At 47.5% G+C, this 20,696-nt stretch overlaps 1 protein-coding gene across 1 annotated transcript in view; it reads left to right on the forward strand.

Annotated features, from left to right (window-relative positions):
- Nucleotides 1–20,696, forward strand: part of TRIO (trio Rho guanine nucleotide exchange factor) — a 3,834,156-nt gene that overhangs the window by 136,645 nt on the left and 3,676,815 nt on the right. Inside the window, exon 2 of the mRNA XM_069613780.1 lies at nt 14,637–14,711. Within this exon, the coding sequence (XP_069469881.1) occupies nt 14,637–14,711 (75 nt within the window). The remainder of the gene's footprint in view (nt 1–14,636; nt 14,712–20,696) is intronic.

Raw genomic sequence — 20,696 nt, forward strand, 5'->3', positions numbered from 1 at the left:
CTCCCACGTATTCTTCATGGTCCCTCCCAGCCAACCCCACAGTACAGTTTACGTGAGTTACGCTCTAAATTCTTTTAAGGCGTGGGTCAAAAGAGGCGCGCCATTAATCACCATCGATTGGCTACAATATACGAAAAAACAGAACTGAAGTCAACGGGCGCGTCGAGGCATTTATACAGCGGATGACGTTGGTGCTCGACGGATGCCGCTGAGGGACATCGACGCTGCGGCCTCTAGAGGAGCACCCTCTGGTGGAGAGAAGAAGAAACCTTTTCCGAAGCGGCAAAGCTGAAGGTAAGGATATATCTAAGATGAGGAATACGTAGGAGGAACATCCAATCGAAAGAATGTTACAGTTGGTAAGTAACTTGTTCTTTTGTCTCGTGGTTGCTAGGTCTATGACAACCATCGCTCGCCATATATTGTCTTGCGTGTGTCTCCCTATTATAAAGCCTGCTTGGTCTTCATGAATTATTTTGGGTAATACCTTCATCAGTCCTGTTGCAAGTACTTTACTGTATTATTTGGCATCATTATTAAGCAGTGAAATCGGTCTGTGGGGTCTTTGCCCTGCTTAAGTATTAGGACTGTGACCGAATTTCCCATGTCGGCCGAGACTGGGCCACTTTCCCTTTTTATATGATTAAAGAGTATAGTTAATTGGCCCAATAGTTGATTTCGGAACGTCTTATAATATCCGTTCCCTAGTCAATCTGGTCCCAGGGTTTTGTTAGGGGGTATATTTGTTATGGCATCGCTTATTTCTTGTGTTGTTATTGGGGCAGGTAAAGTATCATTGTCCTCTTCAGTGATTTGGGGCAGAGTGAATTTTGACATAATTTATTTGTGCGTGTGGATGGAGGTCCTCCTGTTTCAGCAGTTCCTGATGAAATCTTTCCATTATTTCCAGTTCCCCACCTCTCTCCTCTGATGCACATTGTTCCCCTTTTCCATTCTTAAACTGCGCAATGTAATTATGGGATTTTTGTTTATGTAATTTGGCCTCTAGGAATCAGTTGGCTTTCCCCCCCTGAAAATAATATATCTGCTTGGTGTACAGTAGGCTCTGTGCTGTCCGGTCTGCTACGTGAGTTTCTAACTGGGCTCTTGCTTTCCAGAGTGCTCTCAGCGATTTTTGTGTCTGTCTAGTTTTATTTTGCGATTCTGCCTCCTGTAGGTATGACTCCAGTTTCTTTTTAATGAGCCCTCTTTCCCACATGCATCCTGTGTTCTGCGATATGAATTCCCCTCGGACTACCGATTTCCCCACATCCCGCATTACTCCCCAATCTGTTTCTCCATTATTGTCTTGAAAATAACTATTCAGTGCTTTCTCCATATATGCCCTGAGTGCGATGTCTCTCAATATAATTTCGTTCAGCCTCCAGTTTTTACGGGTTTTGATCCTGTCTTTTACCATCACAATTTGCACGAGGACTGGAGCATGATCGGGGAGATATTTGACACCTATTTGTACTTTTCCAACCTGAGGAATCAACGTGGCTGAGACCATTATCATATTGGTTCTCGATTACCCTCTGTAAGCTGCTGAGTAATGGGTAAATCATTTTTCTTGCTCGTGGAAAAATCTCCATGTTTCCACTACCTCCAAATCCCTAAAGAGTTTCCCTAGCGCCTGTCTGTTTCTCCCGTCTTCAGCTGTGGGTGGCAGTGTTTTGTCTAGGGCGGGGTCCATTACACAATTAATGTCTGCACCAATCACTATTTGGCTTTCATACCATCCTCCCAGTTGCTGCAGTATTTCCCTTAGGTATAGATCCTGTTTCTCGTTTAGGGCACTGTGATTCTGGAAATGCATCAGAGGGACAGGGCCACTGAATCCTTCTCCTTTAATGCTTTTTATTGTGTGTTTCAACTTGTTTTGCGCGCAGGAGTTCATTTGGGGCTCTTCCTGTATTTGATTTGGTGAACAGACCACTGGGATACCTTTATGGCACCCATCGGTTGGGGTACGACCCTGTACTCCTAGTGTATGTTTTTGGGCACCTGTGTGTGGCCCACAGAGCAGGGTATGGGCTGGTGGCAGCTCTGTGCTGAATTGACAGGTGCCCTGAGCGTCCTCCATTTTTGGATGCCCAACCAGTGGATTCCTGATAGGAAACAAGATGGCCCCTGTGGCCTCTTGCTTTCTATCACCTGTTAACTTACTTTTCCCGAAGTCTCGGGAAGCCCTGACTCTGTCCTTCCCCCCTGACTGGCTGTTGGGTGGAAGTTTCATATATGGTGTTGTGGGGGAAGTGAGCCTTCCCAATGACTGTATGTTGTGGGTACGCCTGTGGGGTGGGACCTGGGTGAATGGAGTGTGACGAATATGCATTCTGTGTTATGGGTGTCTAGTATCTGGTGTTTGACACAATGACTGAGACAACCGTGCCCGAAACTGGTATGAATGCAGTCTGTAGTGCTTGTCCGAATCCCCATTCTGTGTGTGTCTGGATGGAGAAGAATGGCCTGAATGCACTGTGCACCCGATTGGCTTCCTGACTGCCTGAATGCCCTTCTGAGTGATTGGTTGCCTGAGTATGACCCAGCAGAGTTAATGGGAGATCAACAGTATATCTGGGGGCCTCTCAGTGCCAGAAATCGTTCAGAAGCTGAAGTTGACACTTGATGCTTACTCTCGAAGCCGAGCCGGAAGAAGGTGAACCGCTGTTCCCTTCCTTGCAATCTGAAAGCTGCTGTGCCTTCATCAACTGATCCAAGAGAGTACCTGGCTAGGAGACCTCTCCCCGAGCTACGAGGGACCATCGTGCACCAGCTGATCTTTGCAAAAGATCTCTGGTAGACCGGACCGGAGTTAAACTACTGGAATTAAAAACTACTGAGCTCCGACCGGAGAAGGGGACCGCCGAGGAGAAGTAAGAGAAGCCCCGTCCATGGTCGCCGGCTGCCATCGCCGACTGTAGCCGCTGTGCTCCCTTTGCCTAAGAACATTTAATCCAAGGACTCACTTGTTCATCGTCAACCGCTTTCGTCCTGCCAGAGAAAGTCGACGCTGTCGACAACCGAGGAGTATCCGCCAGTGGGTTTCCCGCCACCTGAAGACCTTGGAGACGCAGACGAAGCTACTGAAGCCAGCCGTGGGCATGTCCCATTCACTGATGCTTGACGCTGACGACCCAACGCCCTTGCTGGGCCAAAGTTCTTCACTGACTCTTTGTGGCAATTAACCATCGTCGTTGAGTTGCACCACATGCCTCCCCTGTTGCAGGATGTTTTCGACCGATCGTCAACGAGCACCGCAAGGACCAAAGCGACTGCCTCCATTACTACGTTCACCTTTTCTTATTGAAGTTCGACCCCTGGCTCCTTCCTGAAAGGGAGTGCACTCAAGAAGGGCTGCTCGATTTTCCCCGAAGAACTACTCTACAACACAAGGTACATTTGGGTTGCAGAACTATAGAAGAAAATAAGACTTTAATAGACAATATATGGACTGGGCTTGTAGTGCATCTTCATTTAAAGGTTGCCCAGGTGGGGGGGGATCCTCCTACAGAAATGTGCCGGACGGTAGGGGCTCAGTAGTCTGCCAATTGTCTAACCAATTTGTTTTCCTCCTAAATCTATGGTTAATATTTTTTTTGCTGTGTTGATTCGTGTGCCATTTAAACTACGCCTAGTTAATGCACTTAAAAGTTTAGTTAGTTTCTTTATTTATACTGCGCGCCGAACCCTGAGGTAACTGGGCGCCGCAGACTTGGAGGAGCTTGCAACAGAATATAGACATACAAGATAATAACAGTAAGTGTATATGACCGGGCTACATGGTGGTCGAAAGGCGGACATAGGATAAGAGTACAATGATTAGTGTGTCAGACAGTGGTGGAGTTCTTGTTGGCGAGCCAGGACTTCGTTTTTGCCCTGAAGGTCCTAAAGGAAGGTTCTGCTCTGCGGTTCAACGGTATACTGTTCCATTGTTTGGCGGCAAGGACTGGGAAGCTGGAGCCGTCTGCTTTTTTTTAGGGATAATTTGGGAATGGAGAGGCAGTGAGCGTACAACTTTCTGGTTGAAGCGTGTTTGTTGAACTTGTCTGCCAAGTATTTGGGGGCGTCATTGGAAAGGCATTTGTGGACGTGACGAGAGATCGAAGGGTGATTCTGTCTCGTACATGGAGCCAGTGGGCATTTGTCTGAGGCTGAAGCAGAAGCTGGAGATGTGTGAATGCCGCGGGATACTCGGGGCCGCTCTGAGGGCATTATTCTGCAGCACCTGCTGTTTGTTCAAATTACGTTCCGAGGTGCCAAGGAAGGGAGTGTTGCAGTAGTCAATTTTGGAGCACACTAGCGCTCTGGCTAGTGTAATGCAGCTGGAAGGCGAGAGGAAGGGTTTGCAGGCATTGATGAGCTTATTTGTATAAGCTGTGGAGGAGGCTGTAGCGTTCACCTGTTTTTTGAGTGAGAGTGTAGAATCTAGATAGACCCCTTGAGTTTTCATTTCTTTAGCCAGTGATTAGGTTACTGTCTGTTGATAGACGCGTAACGGGGGTCCAGTTTGTTTAGCCCTGGTTGGGAGCCGACGAGAAGGAGCTCAGTTTTTGCGTCGTTGAGGCATAAGCTGTGTTCTGCCATCCAGGCTTGGATCTCCAGGTAGAGGTTGTTGATTCGTAAGGAGTCCTCTTCATAGCAACCTGATGGGGTGATGAGAACCTGGGTATCGTTGGCATTATTGGTGTATGTGACACCCAAGTTATCAATGCGGTCGAACAATAGCTTTGAAGATATTGCATAAGGTCAGCAAGACGCACAAGCCTTGTGGGACTCCACAGAGGAAATGGATGGGGTGGGCTGAAGCCCCCGGTGAGAAGACCCGGGTGGTGCGGTCGGCTAGGAAGGATTGGACCCAGGCAGTCGCCTGGCTAGAAAAAGCAGCTGAAGCCGTTGGATGTTCCGTGAGGATCTGATGGTCGACAGGGTCAAAGGCTCCCGGGAGGTCAAGCAGCAGGAGAATAGCTAGATTGCCCTTATCCTTTGCCTCATCCATCTGGATTTTTAAGTCCAGGAGGGCTGTCTCTGTTCCGTACCTTGGTCTGAAGCCAGATTGTCCAAGGCCCAGGAGGTTGTCCTCTTGCAGATGCTTCTGGATTTGCAGGTAGGGCACTCTGTCTAAAATATTTAGGATGTAAGGGACGGTGATAATTGACCTGTAATTGGTTGGGTTGTTGGGGTCTAGGTTAGGTTTTTTTAGTAGGGGCATGACCCAGGCCTTCTTGAGGCAGCTCGGGACTGAGCTCGAATTGAAGGAGGCGTTGGTTAGGGCTGTTATGAAAGGGGCCAGATCGTTGCCGCTTTCCTGGATGATGTGAGCTGGGCACAAGTCCCCTTGGCATCTGGAGGGCTTAAGACCTTTGATGATGCTTTCCACTTCTTTTGTTGACACCGGGGTGAAAGAGAAGGGGGGGGCATGTTGGAGTTTTAGAGGTGGGTGGGGTGGGGGGTTTGCTTTTTTGGCTAGGCTGAGCTTTTTCTGTTCAATTCTGGATTGTAGCATGGCAATTGTCTGCCAAGGCTTTCAACGTGGATCAACATAATGGTGGTACCACGTAGAACTGTATATTTACCATTTTAAGATTATCGGAGCACAAAGTGTGTTATTGTGATTATTTTTTTGTTGATTTTTTTTTTTTTGTTGATTTTTTTAATATAACCTTGAACCTTAATTATATAAAGACTGTATTTTAACTAATGCAGTGTGTGGACATTCCTTTGTGGCTGCTTGGGGACTACTCTGTACTTAAGAACCAGCCCACATCACCTCCTGAGAAGCTAGGCCTCGATTGCTCCTCCATTGCTACCAACAGTAGAGAATCTTGGTTGGGGTCCTCTGTGCCTCTCCTCTGCCATATCGAGAGCAGGAGTACAGACACCCCCCTCCGGTCCTTCACAGGCATATATTGCAATTAGTGTGTATATCTGTTCATCCAGCATGCCTTTGAGGAGCAGGTATCTGCCTTCCCGATCTCTGTACACAGCCTGTTTCTTAAATATCACATTGGCCCCCAATAGTATAGCCATGCATATGGTCTTTCCTCCCCCCACCCTCCTGAAGCATAATACTGCCTAGGGAATGCTTTGTGGGCCATCCCCTTAATCAGCAGGGAGTAGGTGTGTCTCTTGTAAAAAGGCTATTGATGCTTGGAGATCTTTTAGTCTGGTCTGAATAGAGCGTCGCTTAACCAGCGAGTTTAGGCCCTGTACATTTAGGGTTATGATATTCGCGTCAGCCATACCTCTCGTGCCTGAGTTTTCCCAACTGTTAGCTATGTCTCCTCCAGCAGCCTACACAATGCTTCTTCCCACCTTACAGACCATACATTGGAACTTTCCCTTTTAACTGAACTTCAACTTTAACTTTTCCTCCCCTTGCCCCCCTCCCAATTCCCTGTCCTTTAGATCAAGGTTTATTATAACATTACCAGAGTCCCTCCAGGGGCGTTGGGTCTCGGACCTGCCCCATCTTTTCTCCTGCCAGGACAGTTCCATATCTTGAATTGGGTTCCAAGATGCCCTCTCCTCCCTCCACACCTGGGCTTGCTTCATTTGTGTCCCCTTCATTTCATCCTCTTCCCTCCTTAAACCTTGGGCCATATTTATTTGTTATGGTCTTATGTGCGTTTCCGCTTCTGGGCTTCATTTAGGCCGGGGCCAGTTGGAGTGAGGTCGCTCGCCTCCTATTGGTGTTGAATGACAATTCCCATTGTCTGGGTCCTTCCCCTTTCTGATTCTGATTTAGTCCCTTGTCGAAACGAGGTTCTTCTTCCTCAAGCTGTAGTAAGGTCTTTACTTCCTCGCGATTGGAGATCTGTTGCTGTTGGCCCTCCCAGGTAAATAGCAAGCCAAAGTGTATGTGATTCATTTGGCTGTTAGCGCCCTTGTGACCAGCTCCATCAGTCTTCTTTTGTGCAGTGTAGATAATGCTAGGTCTTGGTACAATTGGACTTGCATTCTGTTGATAGAGACCTTTTGCTGTTTCCTCACTGCTCATATCTCCTCCGTGGTGTAAGAAGTCATTGCTAGTAGGACGTCTCTGGGCATAGGTCCAGGGTCCCCTTTTTTAGGTCCAACTCTATTAGTAGGTCCTCCGGCTGGGTGCCGGTTAACAGGCTGCTAAAGCAATGCTGCATTGTTTCTTGATTGTTTCAACCAGGCCTTTAACCCTAGTGTTGGATCTACGAGATCTGTTCTCGAGGTCTTCTGTCTGTAGTTCTAGATTGTGTTGCCCTGGCGGCCTGCTCGAGAAGTACACTGTTCTGTTTCATATCTTCTGCGATCTGAGTGCCCCGCCTCTGTAGTGTCAAATCTGTCCCCCAGTTCTCTTTCCGGACCTCCTATAGGGAGGATTGCAATTCTTCTCTTATTTTGCCCAGTTGGTCCTGGAGGGGTTCCATCATTCTAGTATGCATCCCTTTCAAACATTCTTGCAGCTCTTATTTGTTCAGGGCCATCTTGGTGTCTTCCTCCATATTTTCCCTGCAGTCTGCTTCCTCTGTCGCACCCTCACTTTGCTGTTCTTCCAGGCGATGCTGTCTCCAGCAGTGTTTCAGCTGTCCCCCTCGTATTTTGGCTGCAAATTTGGCTCTCAGCGGGGTGTTCTTGGATTTGACCCCTGGCTTCTGTGTCCTCACCTTAGCACCCTAAGCGAGTGGGCGATCAGGGATGGGTGCCTCTTGATGGGTTCAACGTGACTCTGTCTACTTCTCCCGCTTTTGATGTTAGAATGCTCATGGGTTTTGGTCGAGGTAGCTCCTTTCGGCAATTTTGTGAGGGGATCCCGAGTTACACCTTTTGTCTGGGATTTTCACTGTGTCCCAGGCCAGATGAGCGTCAATCCCGTTGAAGCCGGTGACCTCGTGACAATCTTCCCACTGGTCTTCTTTTGCAGGTTGGCCGGGATGGCCCTGAGTAGGTCCTATATGTAAATTGTGGTCTGTTCCTGGGTGATTCTTGCGGGCGGGTTGCCCTGTTTCACCTCACTCCCACCCAGGGTATTTGCGAGTGGGTAGGACAGTTATAATATTTTCAGCATAGTTGTCTACTGAAATGGCAGTAAGTTACTAAACCTGATGAAGACTATAGTCCATATAACTAGTATTTATTAAAGAGCCAGTTCCCCAGATTTTGTTTAAATCTGGGGTGGGCAGGCTCCTTTCTCCGTGTCGCTGGGAGGGAGTTCCACGATTTTGGAGCTAAGCCTGGAAGTTGCTTCCCCCTGCCCTCGTGAGTTTGAACCGTGGGATGCAGAGTTGGGAGTTGTTGTTTGATCTCAAGGCTCTTGTCGAGATATTGGGCGTGACTGTGTTGTTAAAGTACATGGGAGCCGTTTTGGCTAGGCATCTGTGTGAGGCAGAGCGTTTTGAAGAGTATTCTTGCTTTAATAGGCAGCCAGTGTGCTTCCCTTTTAATCTTGGAGAGAAAATCCTAATAAATGAAATGGTCAGACTTTTTGATGCCAAGTGCTGCTCTCCGTGCTTTATTTTGTAGGAGTTGGAGTTTTACGAGGTTAGGATGTGAGGTGCCTAGTAGTAGCACATTAGAATAATCTAATTTTGACAAGATTAATGCATGGACGAGCGTAATCATTTTGTGGGCTTAAGAATTGCTGACTTAGTGCTATAAGCTTGGCAGTGCAGGATGTGGTTGCTGAGAGATAATTAACATGCTTGGTCAAGGTTAGGTTTGCGTCTTGGAAAACACCCAGTGTTTTAACCTGGTTGAGACTAGGGATGGGAGTGCCATCGATGTTGATGGATGAGCAGTTTGGGTGGCGTGATTTGATTTTGGAAGGAGCGCTCACGATCAAGATCTCCGTCTTTTCATTGAGGCAAAGAGTGTTGGCGGCCATCCAATTTTGTATTATGGCGTAGATTTCATTTATTAGGATTTTCTTGCTCATGGTTTCCTGAAATGGGGATCAGGATCTGGGTGTCATCAACAAAATGAGTGTAGATGACACCCATAGCATCCAGGGCAGCAAAGAGAAGCTTAGTGTAGGCATTATAGAATGTAGGCGATGCGAAAAGCAAGAGCCTTGCGGTACACCTCTTGGTACAGGAAAGGGATCAGCGTATTCCTTACCTATGGCGACTCTAGAAGTTCGGTCAGCTAAGAAGGATTTGACCCAGAGGGTGGCTTTGTGTGAGAAGTGGAAGTTATCTGACAAAGTGGTGCATAGTTTGTCATGGTCGACCAGGTCAAATGCGGCTGACAGATCTAAGAGAAGTAGGGTACAGCGGTTGCCAGTGTCTCTAAGGGCGTCCATTTGGATTTTTAGGTCCAATGGAGCCGTTTCAGTGCTATGGCTGGGCCTAAAGCGGGATTGTCTGTCTTGTTCCTAGTAGGTGGTTTGATTCCAAGTGATTTTTGTATTTGGTTGTAGGCTATTTTGTCTATTATTTTCAGGAGGAAAGGGACAGTGGTAATGGGGCGGTAGTTTGTTGGAATGGTAGGGTCCAGGAGGGTTTTTTCAGGAGTGATGACCCAAGCTTCTTTAATGCTAGTGGGAACTAAATGAGTTCTGAAAGAGGCATTAACAAAATTGGTGATTATCGTGGGAGCACATAGTTTGATAAGTTTAGCTGGGAAGCAGTCTTGTTTGCAGTTTGATGGTTTAAGCCCAGCAATAATATCCTGGACTTGGTTTTGGTTGACCTGAGAGAAACTAAACTGCAATCCTGTTGTGTCGATCTCTAAAGCCTGCAGTGACGGAGGCGGGCATTTATTGGCTAATAGTTTTAGTTTGGCTGGGATTTTGACTTGGAGCTTTTCTATTTTGGTGGTGAGAGCGTTTTGGATTGGAGTGCACCAGTCTTTGCTGGCAGTCATTGAGTTGGTCAGAGGGCTGGGGTTTTCCAATTGTCTTTAGATGGTGGACAGTTTTTTAGAATTAGAAGCGGCATTGTTGATGCAGAAGTTCAGAGCATTAGCTTTATGTTCAATAACGGTGGGTTTGTAGTTATTACTTCCAGGAGTGATTTGGCAGAGTCTGGAGCGGGGGATTTTTTGCATGGCTATGTTAAAGTGCTCTTTTGTTGCGCCAGAGCAAGACCAATTCTTCGTTAAGCCAGAAGTTGGAGCGTTTAACTTTACGTGGGATTTTGGTTACGAGCGTGGCTAGGGCGTCGATGGTGATTTTCAGGCAGTTTTGGTAGACGATGGCAAGGCGGCTGGGATCTGCACTCTGGTTGGTGTAAGACATGTTAGAGAGAGCCTCTGCCAGCACCGGCGAGAGGTTATCGGATGTGAGATTGCGGGTGTTTCTTGTTTCAATGGTGCTGAGGGACATGGATGGGATGGTGTGTTTCTCTGGAGTAGTTAATGTAAACCTGATTAGGTGGTGGCCCGACCAATTGATCTCTGCAATGAGTCAATAGACGGGCAGACATTTAGGGTCAGCACCCAGTCAAGGGTTCTCCCTTTTTCATGTGTGTGTTCGGCCACTAGTTGGGTGAAATTCATATCATGCCATGCGGTAATGAGTGCGCTAACTTTGTGGTCAGAAGGGTCATTATAACCTAGATAAATGTCACCTAGGATTAGGAATTTTGTGTTCGGCTTGGGGTAGGGTGTGATGGCCAGCGGGATGTCTGATTCAAGGTGCTAGATTGGTTAGGGGCTCTGTAAATGACCAGGATGTTAGTGGTGGTTTTTAGGGTCAGTTGCGAGTTTTAGAAGAGGCAATTTGTATCCCTCGGAGGAGTCAAATATGCATGTTGCAAGGCCAAGGCTAGATTTGGCGATGAGAGCGACACCTAACAGTCAGTTAAGGTGGTCTGCTCTTTGGTGAACTCGGGGTGGGGGGCGTTGCGGGAGGGGGGAGATTGCTAGCGCTAGTAAAGGGACGGATGCTGGGTGTAGCCAGGTTTCAGTGAGGACAAGGAAATCGAGTTGCTGGTCTAGGATAAGATTTATCTCGATAGCATGTGCTCCTAGTGAGCGCACATTTAAGAGGGCACCTTTTGAGTGTATTTGAATTTTTTGGGGCGGTGCTGGGCTTTGGGACTGTGAGGGTGGGGGTGATGAGTGGAATGGTGGCATGGTAGGGGCCTTGGCCAAGGGAGGTGTGGTATTGGAGCTATGAATCAATTTCTTAACTGTGAGAAATCTCTGTCCAGGCTAATAATGTTTGGGTGGCCTAGTGTGGGTTTTGTTGACCTGTAGTCGTGATGCTAGCCCAAATAGTATAGTCTGACCAAGGACAGGGTGTTGAAAGGTTAATGGCGGTAGTAGTCATCTGGACCTGAGCCTATCACTGTGTAGAGCACCCGTAATTGGTATGGTATTCCTGTGGAGGACGTGGTAGAGCGGGAGGGGATGTCCGTAGAGGGATGTGTTCTGACTTAGACTGTAATATTGCTTTTGTTGCTATTTGGGCGTTTCTTGTTGAAGGGGGTGGAGGGGTCTTCGGGAGAAACTGGGTTGCGCACGGGAGGGGGTGGTGTCGGTGGCAACCTAATTTAGCAAGGCCATTGTTTTATAGGGATGAAGGCACCTTCAGTGCAAAGAACCAATATACTGGGAGACCTCGGACCCAATTAGTGCATCGCCCTTAGGCTGAATCTGTCCAAATCTTTACTGAGCTCCAGGTGAACCTCCAGTAACACAATCCGACTCATCGAAGTCCCCTCACCAGAGTGCAGGATTCCAGGAACTGAAGAAGATTGTCCGTGCAAATCGTGTCCTTTGTTGGTGCTGTAGTAAAGGTGCCACAACCGCAGACTGACTAGAGCAGTTTAAGAAATCCGTGCCAGAGGTCCTCTCTCGACTGCTGCTGCTGAGATATCCCGTTAAGTGTCCTGCCTTTTGTCACCAGACCAAGGAATCCAGAGACAGGGTCGATTGCTGCTGCATAGAGGAGAATAAAGATTTTCCAGAATAACTTTCTCCTTCTCTCAATTCCACTGTTAATATGAGGGAAAAATTGTCCATTTATTTTATTTTTTTAGAACGAAGAAAAAATGCACTGAAAGGCTGTGGAACGTTATCTCCGGCGCTCGCAGAGTCCCTTGAAATCAAAGGAAACACGTAGCATGAGGGCCGGATAAAAGGAAAGGATCAGAAGCGAGTAAGGCTCCCTCTGGTGGCAGCGGGGGTTACCGAGCCATGAAAAAGCTCTGCACGGCCTCCCCTTCCCACACAGAATGTTAAATTGTGTGCGAGGAGGCAGGCTCGGGCAAAAGAAAACTTGGATCGAAAAGAGTAAGGTAACAGATTCCTTGCGCAATTGCGAGGCTCCTGTTGTGGCAACGTTCCCCAACGTTTTATTTGTTAGGATCCAAAAGCCTGCAGGCACCGGGGCACCACGTAAAGACAGATAGAAAACATATATGATTAACAGTGATAGGACTGGGCACTTAGTAGAACCAGTACAGAAATGGGGCTGTCACCTAACTGGGTAGCTGTCGCCTCAAAGTTTGTCTTCATTTGAACAAGATAGTTTTTAACTTCTTTCTAAATGTGAGGTGGTAGGATTCTAGTCTTAAGTTCATGGGGAGTTTGTTTCAGCATGCGGCTGTGCAGTTGGAGAAGGCTCTTCCCAAGCCATTTGCTTTCTTATGTGGGGTTACTGCAATGAGTCACTGAGCCTCTGATCTTAGTACTCCGGAAGGATTGTAGCTGACAATTTTGGATTTTAGACCAGTGCTTTGCAATACAAGCACTTATGTGTCATTGTTGGTGATTTGAATAAGATACGATCTTTGAAGAACAGCTGGCGTCGGTGATGAAAAATAACAATGACAAAGAAATAAGACCACAGGATACGCTGCAATGTTGTAATTCTCTGTGAGGAAGAAAATAAATTATAACATTGCGGTCAAGTGCCTGGCAGCACTTCTGACTGTTTAAAAGTAATGACAGTAAATGTGCAGCATACTTATCATAATTAGAAAAAACACGGAATAGAATGACATTTGTACTTATCTCTTGCTGTGAGCAGCAAAGAAAGAGGAAGTGATACACTGTTGGTTCGTATTTGGAGGGACTGTCTACTGTTTATTGGAGGATTGTTTTCACATGTGCTGTGACCTGTTATGGACTTGAGCCAAGCCTCCTGGGAAATTGAGTTATTTTCTTCAAGTGACTTTTATTATGGACTGGAGGTTTCTTTCCTCCCATGTTTAATGTTCGTTTATTAGATATTTTTGCACCCTTGTTTATGTATATGCAATACCACTAGTTCAGGTGCATAAAATACTTGCCGCTGAGCTTTTCTCTTTTAAGTTAATAAAAGAAAGAGACGCATAATGTGAGCCTCAGGTCTTGACTTGCAATCCAGCCACGAACATTTCTTCTAACCTAAGGTACTGTGGGGTGAAAAATTAACCCGAGAAGTCTCTCCAGAGCGTTGGAGTGCACAGAGAGGTGTCCAGGGTGTCCACTATTACCTCACACCCAAGCTGCCTGCTTGTGTCCCTTTGCGAGTCCTTTTAATAGGTTCTCCACCGTTATGGTTTTCTTCTAGCATCCTTAACTAGAGACTGAAGTATCCACAGGAACTTTTGCTGTTCTGCTGCTTCGTAAGACTTTGAGCCATCTCCGAACTGACTTTTACATAGTTTGGGATTGGACTTTAAAAGCATTTGTTTGCACTGAAACTGCCTCTAGAACATAACTTTCCTTCCCAAAAGACTGTTGTATGTGGTTTTGCTAACTATATACAATTACTGTATATCTTTGTCTGTGCGCGAGTGCACAGCATTACTGATAATATGGTAGAACTGTCATTAGTGCCAAGCCCTGTAATGTTCGTAATCGTGAGCAACTACAAACTAAGAGCAACCTTTGAAAAGTTATTATAAATAATCCTGTGTGTGTTGGTGAAATGTACCAAGTATTTTAAGAGTTATCTTGTATAATAAATATTTGATATACATTTATTGGTGTGTTTCTTTGGATTACTGTACTAACTGGTTTCGATGTACTTACTGCAGCTCACAACTTCCTCCTATAAGCCTGACTGCTCTGCCACTCTACCAAGGTTCCATGAGTAGTACAGACTGATGTTAAGAGCTGGGGACCTTTATACTATTGGGATCGTTTTATGAAGTCTACCCTCAAGTGGACTTTAGGAAAGCTCCCCTAACAATTGGTACCTTGGGGTGTCCCTGGAGCTTCACCTCAGTGCAAGGGGCTCCATTTTTCAAACTCATACAGAGCTGAAGGTATTGATCTGTGTAACTAGATTAAGTATAGGTAAGTAGAATCTGGGTTCAGTTTTCACAGAACCAACATGCTCTGGTCTTTTACTCTGGGCCTGACCAGTTCATTCAAATTTAATGGTGGGCATAGCCAGCACAGCCCCTATCCCAGACTACATCTCAACTGATTAATGTATTTTTTAAGTTCCTATTCCTGGTTTTGGCCACTGTTTATGTGAAGGGCTTTGGTGTGATCATATATTTGATTCGAGATTTCTGTAGTAATGATCCACTGGAGCCCCAGCTATATTGAAACCGAAAATGTTCAACTTAAATGGACAGTGAAGTAGCTATTTTAGGTACTTAAGAGACCATAGTAGCATAACTCTGTAAGGTTGCACAGAGCTTTGCAGCATATTGTAATATTATAGACCGCTATAAAAATAACTGACGGGTATTATTTTTTTGTTTTATTCGTTTCAGGGTTTTGCAGAAATGATGAGATGAAAGCTAGTGATGTCTTACCAATTTTAAAAGAAAAGATTGCATACCTTTCGGGTAAGTGAAATGTATCCTTTTGCCATAGTGATCACTTAAATCGACTACAAAATGTTGCCCAAATAGTCCTCATTGGCGTCTTTAATGCTGCTAAACTCACTCCCACCTCTCTTCTCGCTTTACAATTTATCCACTCACTCTTAAGGAAACGCTTGACCTTGTTCATTTTCTCTCTGTTGCTTGTCCCATCAAACCTCACTGTTGACTCCGCCCAATTCTATCATACCCTTCACACCCCTCCCCAACCACCTCTACTTTCTGTAAATGCAAATTAAAACTGAACTCCATGGCTCTCTCGCTAGATAAAAGTGGGTACTCCCTTCTCTCTTGCTCTTCCCCACGCCTTTGCTACTGAACATGAATTCTTAGATTTTAACCTGTCTCTCTGCTTTCCCTTTTACCACCACTATAGTACATTCACCCTCCAATTCTTGGTCCCAATGCTGGATCACCCTTCGCTCTGCAAAATGGGCATGCAATGCCACCTATGCAAGTGGTGCAAGCACTGTATTCCACTCTGCTCACCTCTTTTCCTGACTCTGCCAAATCTACCCATTTCACCAATCTCACTACTAATCTTCGATCCCACTTACCTGCAAACACTCCTCCCCTCTACGAATCATGCTGGCTCCTCCTCGCCCTTTTACAATCTCTTCTTCCTTATCAGCAAAGAACTTCCCCCAATTACTTCTCAGTTACTATAGGAAAACTGACACCAACTCCCCCAAACATGCTTTCTCCCTCCTCCGCCTAAAATATGTTATCTCCCACTTCATCTTCGCTCTTTCCCAACCCCTCCCAGTTACTTGGCACCTACAAGGAATGCCAACCACTCAAGCACCACAGCTTACCAGTCCCCCTTCCTACCACCAGGCTGCTGGGGAGATGCCACCCCTCACTTGCTCCCAGTCCCTTTTTCAGCTTTTTGCTCTTCATAGGAATCTTTCAGACTGCTTCAAGGAAGCAGCTTTCTTACCAATATTAATGAAGCTCTCACCTGACCTTACAATGCTGGTAACTATTGGTTTGCATCTCTTCTAACTACCCAAATCCTAGAACCTCTATTGGCTTGCATCTCTCTTCTCACTACCCAAATTCCAAACCTCTAGTCTTTTTTAAAGGATATCCTCCTTTCTAGACAGTAAAGGGCTCCAGCACACACTCCAATTTGGAATTTAGCTGCTGGTATGCTGAGTTGGCTCTCGCCCACACGTCTAACTTTATAACTTTACTCATCACTGTTGATTATCTTGATCCTACTCTACTTTGCAGCCGCCGCTTTGATATGGTGAATCGCTCCTCTCTTTATACCCTGGCTGACTTTTTTTAAAAATCTTTTTATTGAGTTTTATACATATTACAGCAGGAAAATACGAAACAATTCAACTCCCCCCTAATCCCTTACCCCTCCCCTACCCTCCCCCCATCCCCAAGGAATCCCAATACCCCAATATCCCTCAAAGTAACAACACTCCCAAAGCTCCCCTTCCCCCCTATTCCCCTCCCCCTACCCACGCCCCATCACCCCTCCAACATAGCTCATCCGGCTTGAAAATCTAGCCACTTAAGTCTCTGAGGTCGCCATTGCTCCCGAAAGTCCCCCTTCAAATAGTCCAAGGTCTCTCCCCATTCCGCTGCAAAATCCCCCAACTTATTGTTAGCTGCAAATGTGGCCAATTCTAAAGACACTATTTCCCACATTTTACTCAGCCAGTCTTGTTCCGTCGGAATCTCAGGGCTCTTCCACCTCTGAGCAAGAAGAGCCATCGCCGCCAATATGAAGATTATTCGAGCTTTGCGTCGCCCCACACTCATCCCACCCTCCCCCGATTCCGGACCCCTGCCCAAGAGAATCACCCGAGGGTCCTGGCCCTCATTTTCCTCCAGGGCCTGGGCCAGAGCTTGCGTAACAACCACCCAGAGAGACTTCATAGCCGGGCAATCCCACCAAATCTGAGCCACTGTCCCCTTATCGCCACAGCCTCCAACACCTATTTGAGACCCCTGGGTTAATTGCATGCAAACGGGCCGGCGTATAATGCCAACAAAACAGATACTTATAACAGTCCTCCTGAAGTAGAACAGGCCTAGCCACCTTCGGAATCAGTCTCCAGATTCTCACCCACTCCTCCCATTCCACCACCCCACCAATGATCTCTTCCCATGTGAACATATATGGCCATTTAGTGATCGGGCCCACAGCCTTTAGAAGCCTATAAAGATCCAAAATCAACCCCCTGGATCCCCCATGTATCAGTAAATAACTCTCAAAAGGAGTCAACTCACGAGTTGCCGCTGTACGAATCTCCGTAGACATCACCCAATGTCGGATTTGAAAATACCGGAGCCTTTCCCCCTCGCCCACACCAAATTCCCATTTACAGTCCTCAAAGGATTTTACTTGCTGATTACGAAACGGGTCCCTAATGACCCTGCATCCCCCTTCCTTCCATTGCTGGAACGCCCCCTTTTCCAACCCTGGAGTAAAATCCCCATTATTAAAAAGGGTGGTGAATGGTGACGGGAACGTGGTAATCCCCAATTTCCTCAACTCCATCCCATATCTCCACCAGGCACTTTGTGATAGTGCACATATAGATATGCGCCGGTCTGAGCCTACGCGGAAGCCACAGTACCTCCCCTAGATGATATCGAGCTACCGCTCTATCCATCTTGACCCAGTGCTTAATATAATCTTCTGAAAACCACTCCCTAATGACCCGCAGCTGTGCCGCCTCATAATAGCGGCGGAAATCTGGCAAAGCTAAGCCTCCCCTCCCTCTTGACGTGGTCCACAATCGCTTAGCCACGCGCAGTTTTTTGCCGTCCCAAATAAATGCACTAGCTGCTCTGTTCAAGTCTCTAAAGAAGCTAGCCGGAATAGCTTAGAACAGATAGAGCAGCCGCGGGAGGACCACCATTTTCAGTGCCGAGCCACGATAACCTTAGAGAACTCCACTTCCTGAGATCCTTTTTAATTGCGGTCAGAAGGGGAGGATAATTGGTCCCAAACCACCCTGATAAGTGAGGAGTAACCTTGATCCCTAGATACCGTATCCCTCCCGGGCTCCACTTAAAAGGTGAGGACTCCCTCAGGGCATTGGCCTCCACTCCCTCCAACGAAAGATTTAACACTTCAGATTTCTGGAGATTAATCTTTAGGCCTGAAACCTCCCCAAATTTGGTTAAGAGCGCTATACACGCCCCAATGGACCTTCTTGGGTCCGTCAATGAGAGTAACATGTCATCCGCGAATGCGGCCACCTTCTGCTGCTACCCCCCAAAGGGGACACCCCGAATATCCACCGCCTCCCTCATCGCCACCAAAAGAGGTTCCAAGTACAACGCGTACAACAGCAGCGAGAGGGGGCACCCCTGCCTCGTACCCCGGCCAAGCTTAAAGGAGCGCGATGCCACGCCATTCTCTACCAAACGCGCCACGGGAGCCTGGTAATTCGCTCGTACTATGCGTATGAACTTCTCCCCCAGCCCCATTCTTGCCATGGTCCGAAACAGAAAGGACCACTCCACCCGGTGGAAAGCCTTCTCAGCGTCCAGCGCCAAGAGGAACGCCGGAGTGGGGTCTTCTGTGACTTTTCGATCAAATGGGCCACCCGCCTAATATCAGCAGTTTGTCAGCCCTGAATGAACCCCGACTGGTACTGATGGACTAGCGTAGGCAGGAAACCCTCCAAGCGCTTAGCCAAAATCTTAGTATAGACTTTCGCATCCAAATTAATGAGTGCTATGGGTCGGTAGGATGTGCAATCCTCCACGTCTTTGCCTGCCTTATGTATTAAAGAAATGTTTGCCTCCTCCATGGACGGGGTAGTGCCACCCGAAGTGCAAAACTAATTGAATAATTGCGCTAAATAGGAGGATAGAATGTTGGAGAAAGCTTTATAAAAGGAGGCCGGGAATCCGTCGGGACCCGGCGCTTTGTTATTGGGCAGAGATGCGATGGCCGCCCGCACCTCATCCTCCGAAATATCCTGACCCAATACCTCAGCCTCCTCCCCGGAAAGACACGGAAGGGACAAGGTCCCCAGAAAATCCCGCTGAGACTGAGCAGACGGGTCCTGCGGAGTGTACAGGGCCTCATAGAATCGGACTAGGCGCTCCGCGATGTCTTCCGAACGGGAGAGTCTCTTCCCCCCCCCCCTTTCATCTTTCATGGCTGTAATCGCATTTTGTTCCTTGTTCCCCCTTAACAACCGCGCCATCAGAGAGTCCGCCTTATTCGCCTTCGCATAATACATCTGCCTGACCCTCAACAGCGCCTCTTTGTCCTTTTTAGTCCTTAAAACCCTCAATTGCCCCTCGGTTAGCCTGTATTCCCTATATGCCTTCCTGGAGGGGGCCTCCCACAGCCGCACTCTTGCCACCTCCACCTCCCCCTCCAGTAGCCACTCCAACAAGCGCAGCTGTCTGTTCCTTTCTGCCTTTAGAGCAATGAGATCTCCTCTCAGGGTGGCCTTAAAAGCATCCCACCGTATACTGAGGCTCGTATCTGTATCGTTATTGCGTTCAAAAAAGGATCAGGTGGTTAACTCCTCCCTGATCTGCCGGTCTCTCAGAAGTTCCCCTGGAAAACGCCAACTCCAGATCCCCGGTCTTCCCCTACCCAATCGTAATTTCATCTGGACCACCTTGTGATCCGCAATCCCTATGTCATGATCTCTGCTTCCAAAAGATCAGGACTTGCCCGACTCCCTTGGAAGCAGACCCATAACCCCGGTTCCGAGTGCCAGCCAGTCCCAATTGGGACCTTTTGGACCCTGTCCTGGCGCCAGTGGCACCAGGCTCATAAAGATGCCCAGTCCCAGCGCTGGAAGCGCCGGGCTCATAATGCTTGGGTGGACTTACCTGCAGGAGACCATGCTGCTTACTTACCTGCCAGTTGAACCCCTGATCCTCTTCTGTTTGGGACTACTTTTCCTGTTGGGTGGGGCAGGAGCCACTCCCTAGGTTCAGAACACTGGGACTCTTCTGGAAAGCAGGAACTCTTTTCTTAACTAGGCGTGGCTGTGGAAGGAGACACCTAAGCACTACAGGAGGCTATTTAAACCACACCCGATGGATGAATCTTGCTTTTCGTTATTCTGCATCCTCTGCAGCAGAACGCTCATCGTGTCTTCTGCTTCTGATCCTGGGCCTAAGGGAACAAAGGCTTACCATCCTGGAATCCAGTCTTCAGCAGCACCTGTAAAGACAAAGAAAGAACAGGTTAGCACTACGGTCTTCAGTGGCAGCGCATCTCTTACCTGGTCCATCGGCTGTCACCAACGCCTCGCGCTGCATTCCGGCATCTGAAAGACAAAAGCTTACCAGCTCTTCGCACGCTCCGGAGGCCTTCGGCGGTGCATCCCGCATCTGAAAGACAAAAGAAGGTGCGTTTAAAGACATTGGGCAACTTTATTACTCACGTGCCATTACTCCTTCCCACGCCGAATCCAGTGGGTATTCCAGCACCCTTCAGCTTCTCTAAAGCTCCGAACTTGTACCTGCAAGATAAAAGGGACAGTTAGTGCGCATCGTGCAGCAGGCTACAAGCGCTTACTTACGTGTTTCCAGGCGCTTCTATTCCTCACGCGGGTTCGATCCTCAACTCTCCGCCATCGCCGGAACCCTGCAAAACAAGAGATATTACAAAAGACTTTTAAGACATTTGAAGTGCCCAGAACTTACCGTTTGTGCAGTTAACGACGGACAGCAGTCCTCTGAGGTCAAGAGGCCTGCACCCTTATCCAGTGAAGAAACTGGTTATGGCACCCTGCCCCGAGGCAGATGGAGAGCTCGGCGTTCACTTACCTAAGGTGAGGGCGTTAACCTTTGGGGTTCTACAGGAGAAGCGAAAGAGAAGAGGAGAGAGGCACCCAATAACCCCAGTTCATTAATCCCATATTTTCTATCTGCAGACATCTTACTCTTCGAGTCAGACATACAGTGCACAGAGGTCCAGCCCAAAGAGCCAACCGTGTGTAC

Source organism: Ambystoma mexicanum, chromosome 5p (genome assembly GCF_040938575.1).
Source record: "Ambystoma mexicanum isolate Mex_15411 chromosome 5p, UKY_AmexF1_1, whole genome shotgun sequence".
Lineage (NCBI taxonomy): Eukaryota > Metazoa > Chordata > Amphibia > Caudata > Ambystomatidae > Ambystoma > Ambystoma mexicanum.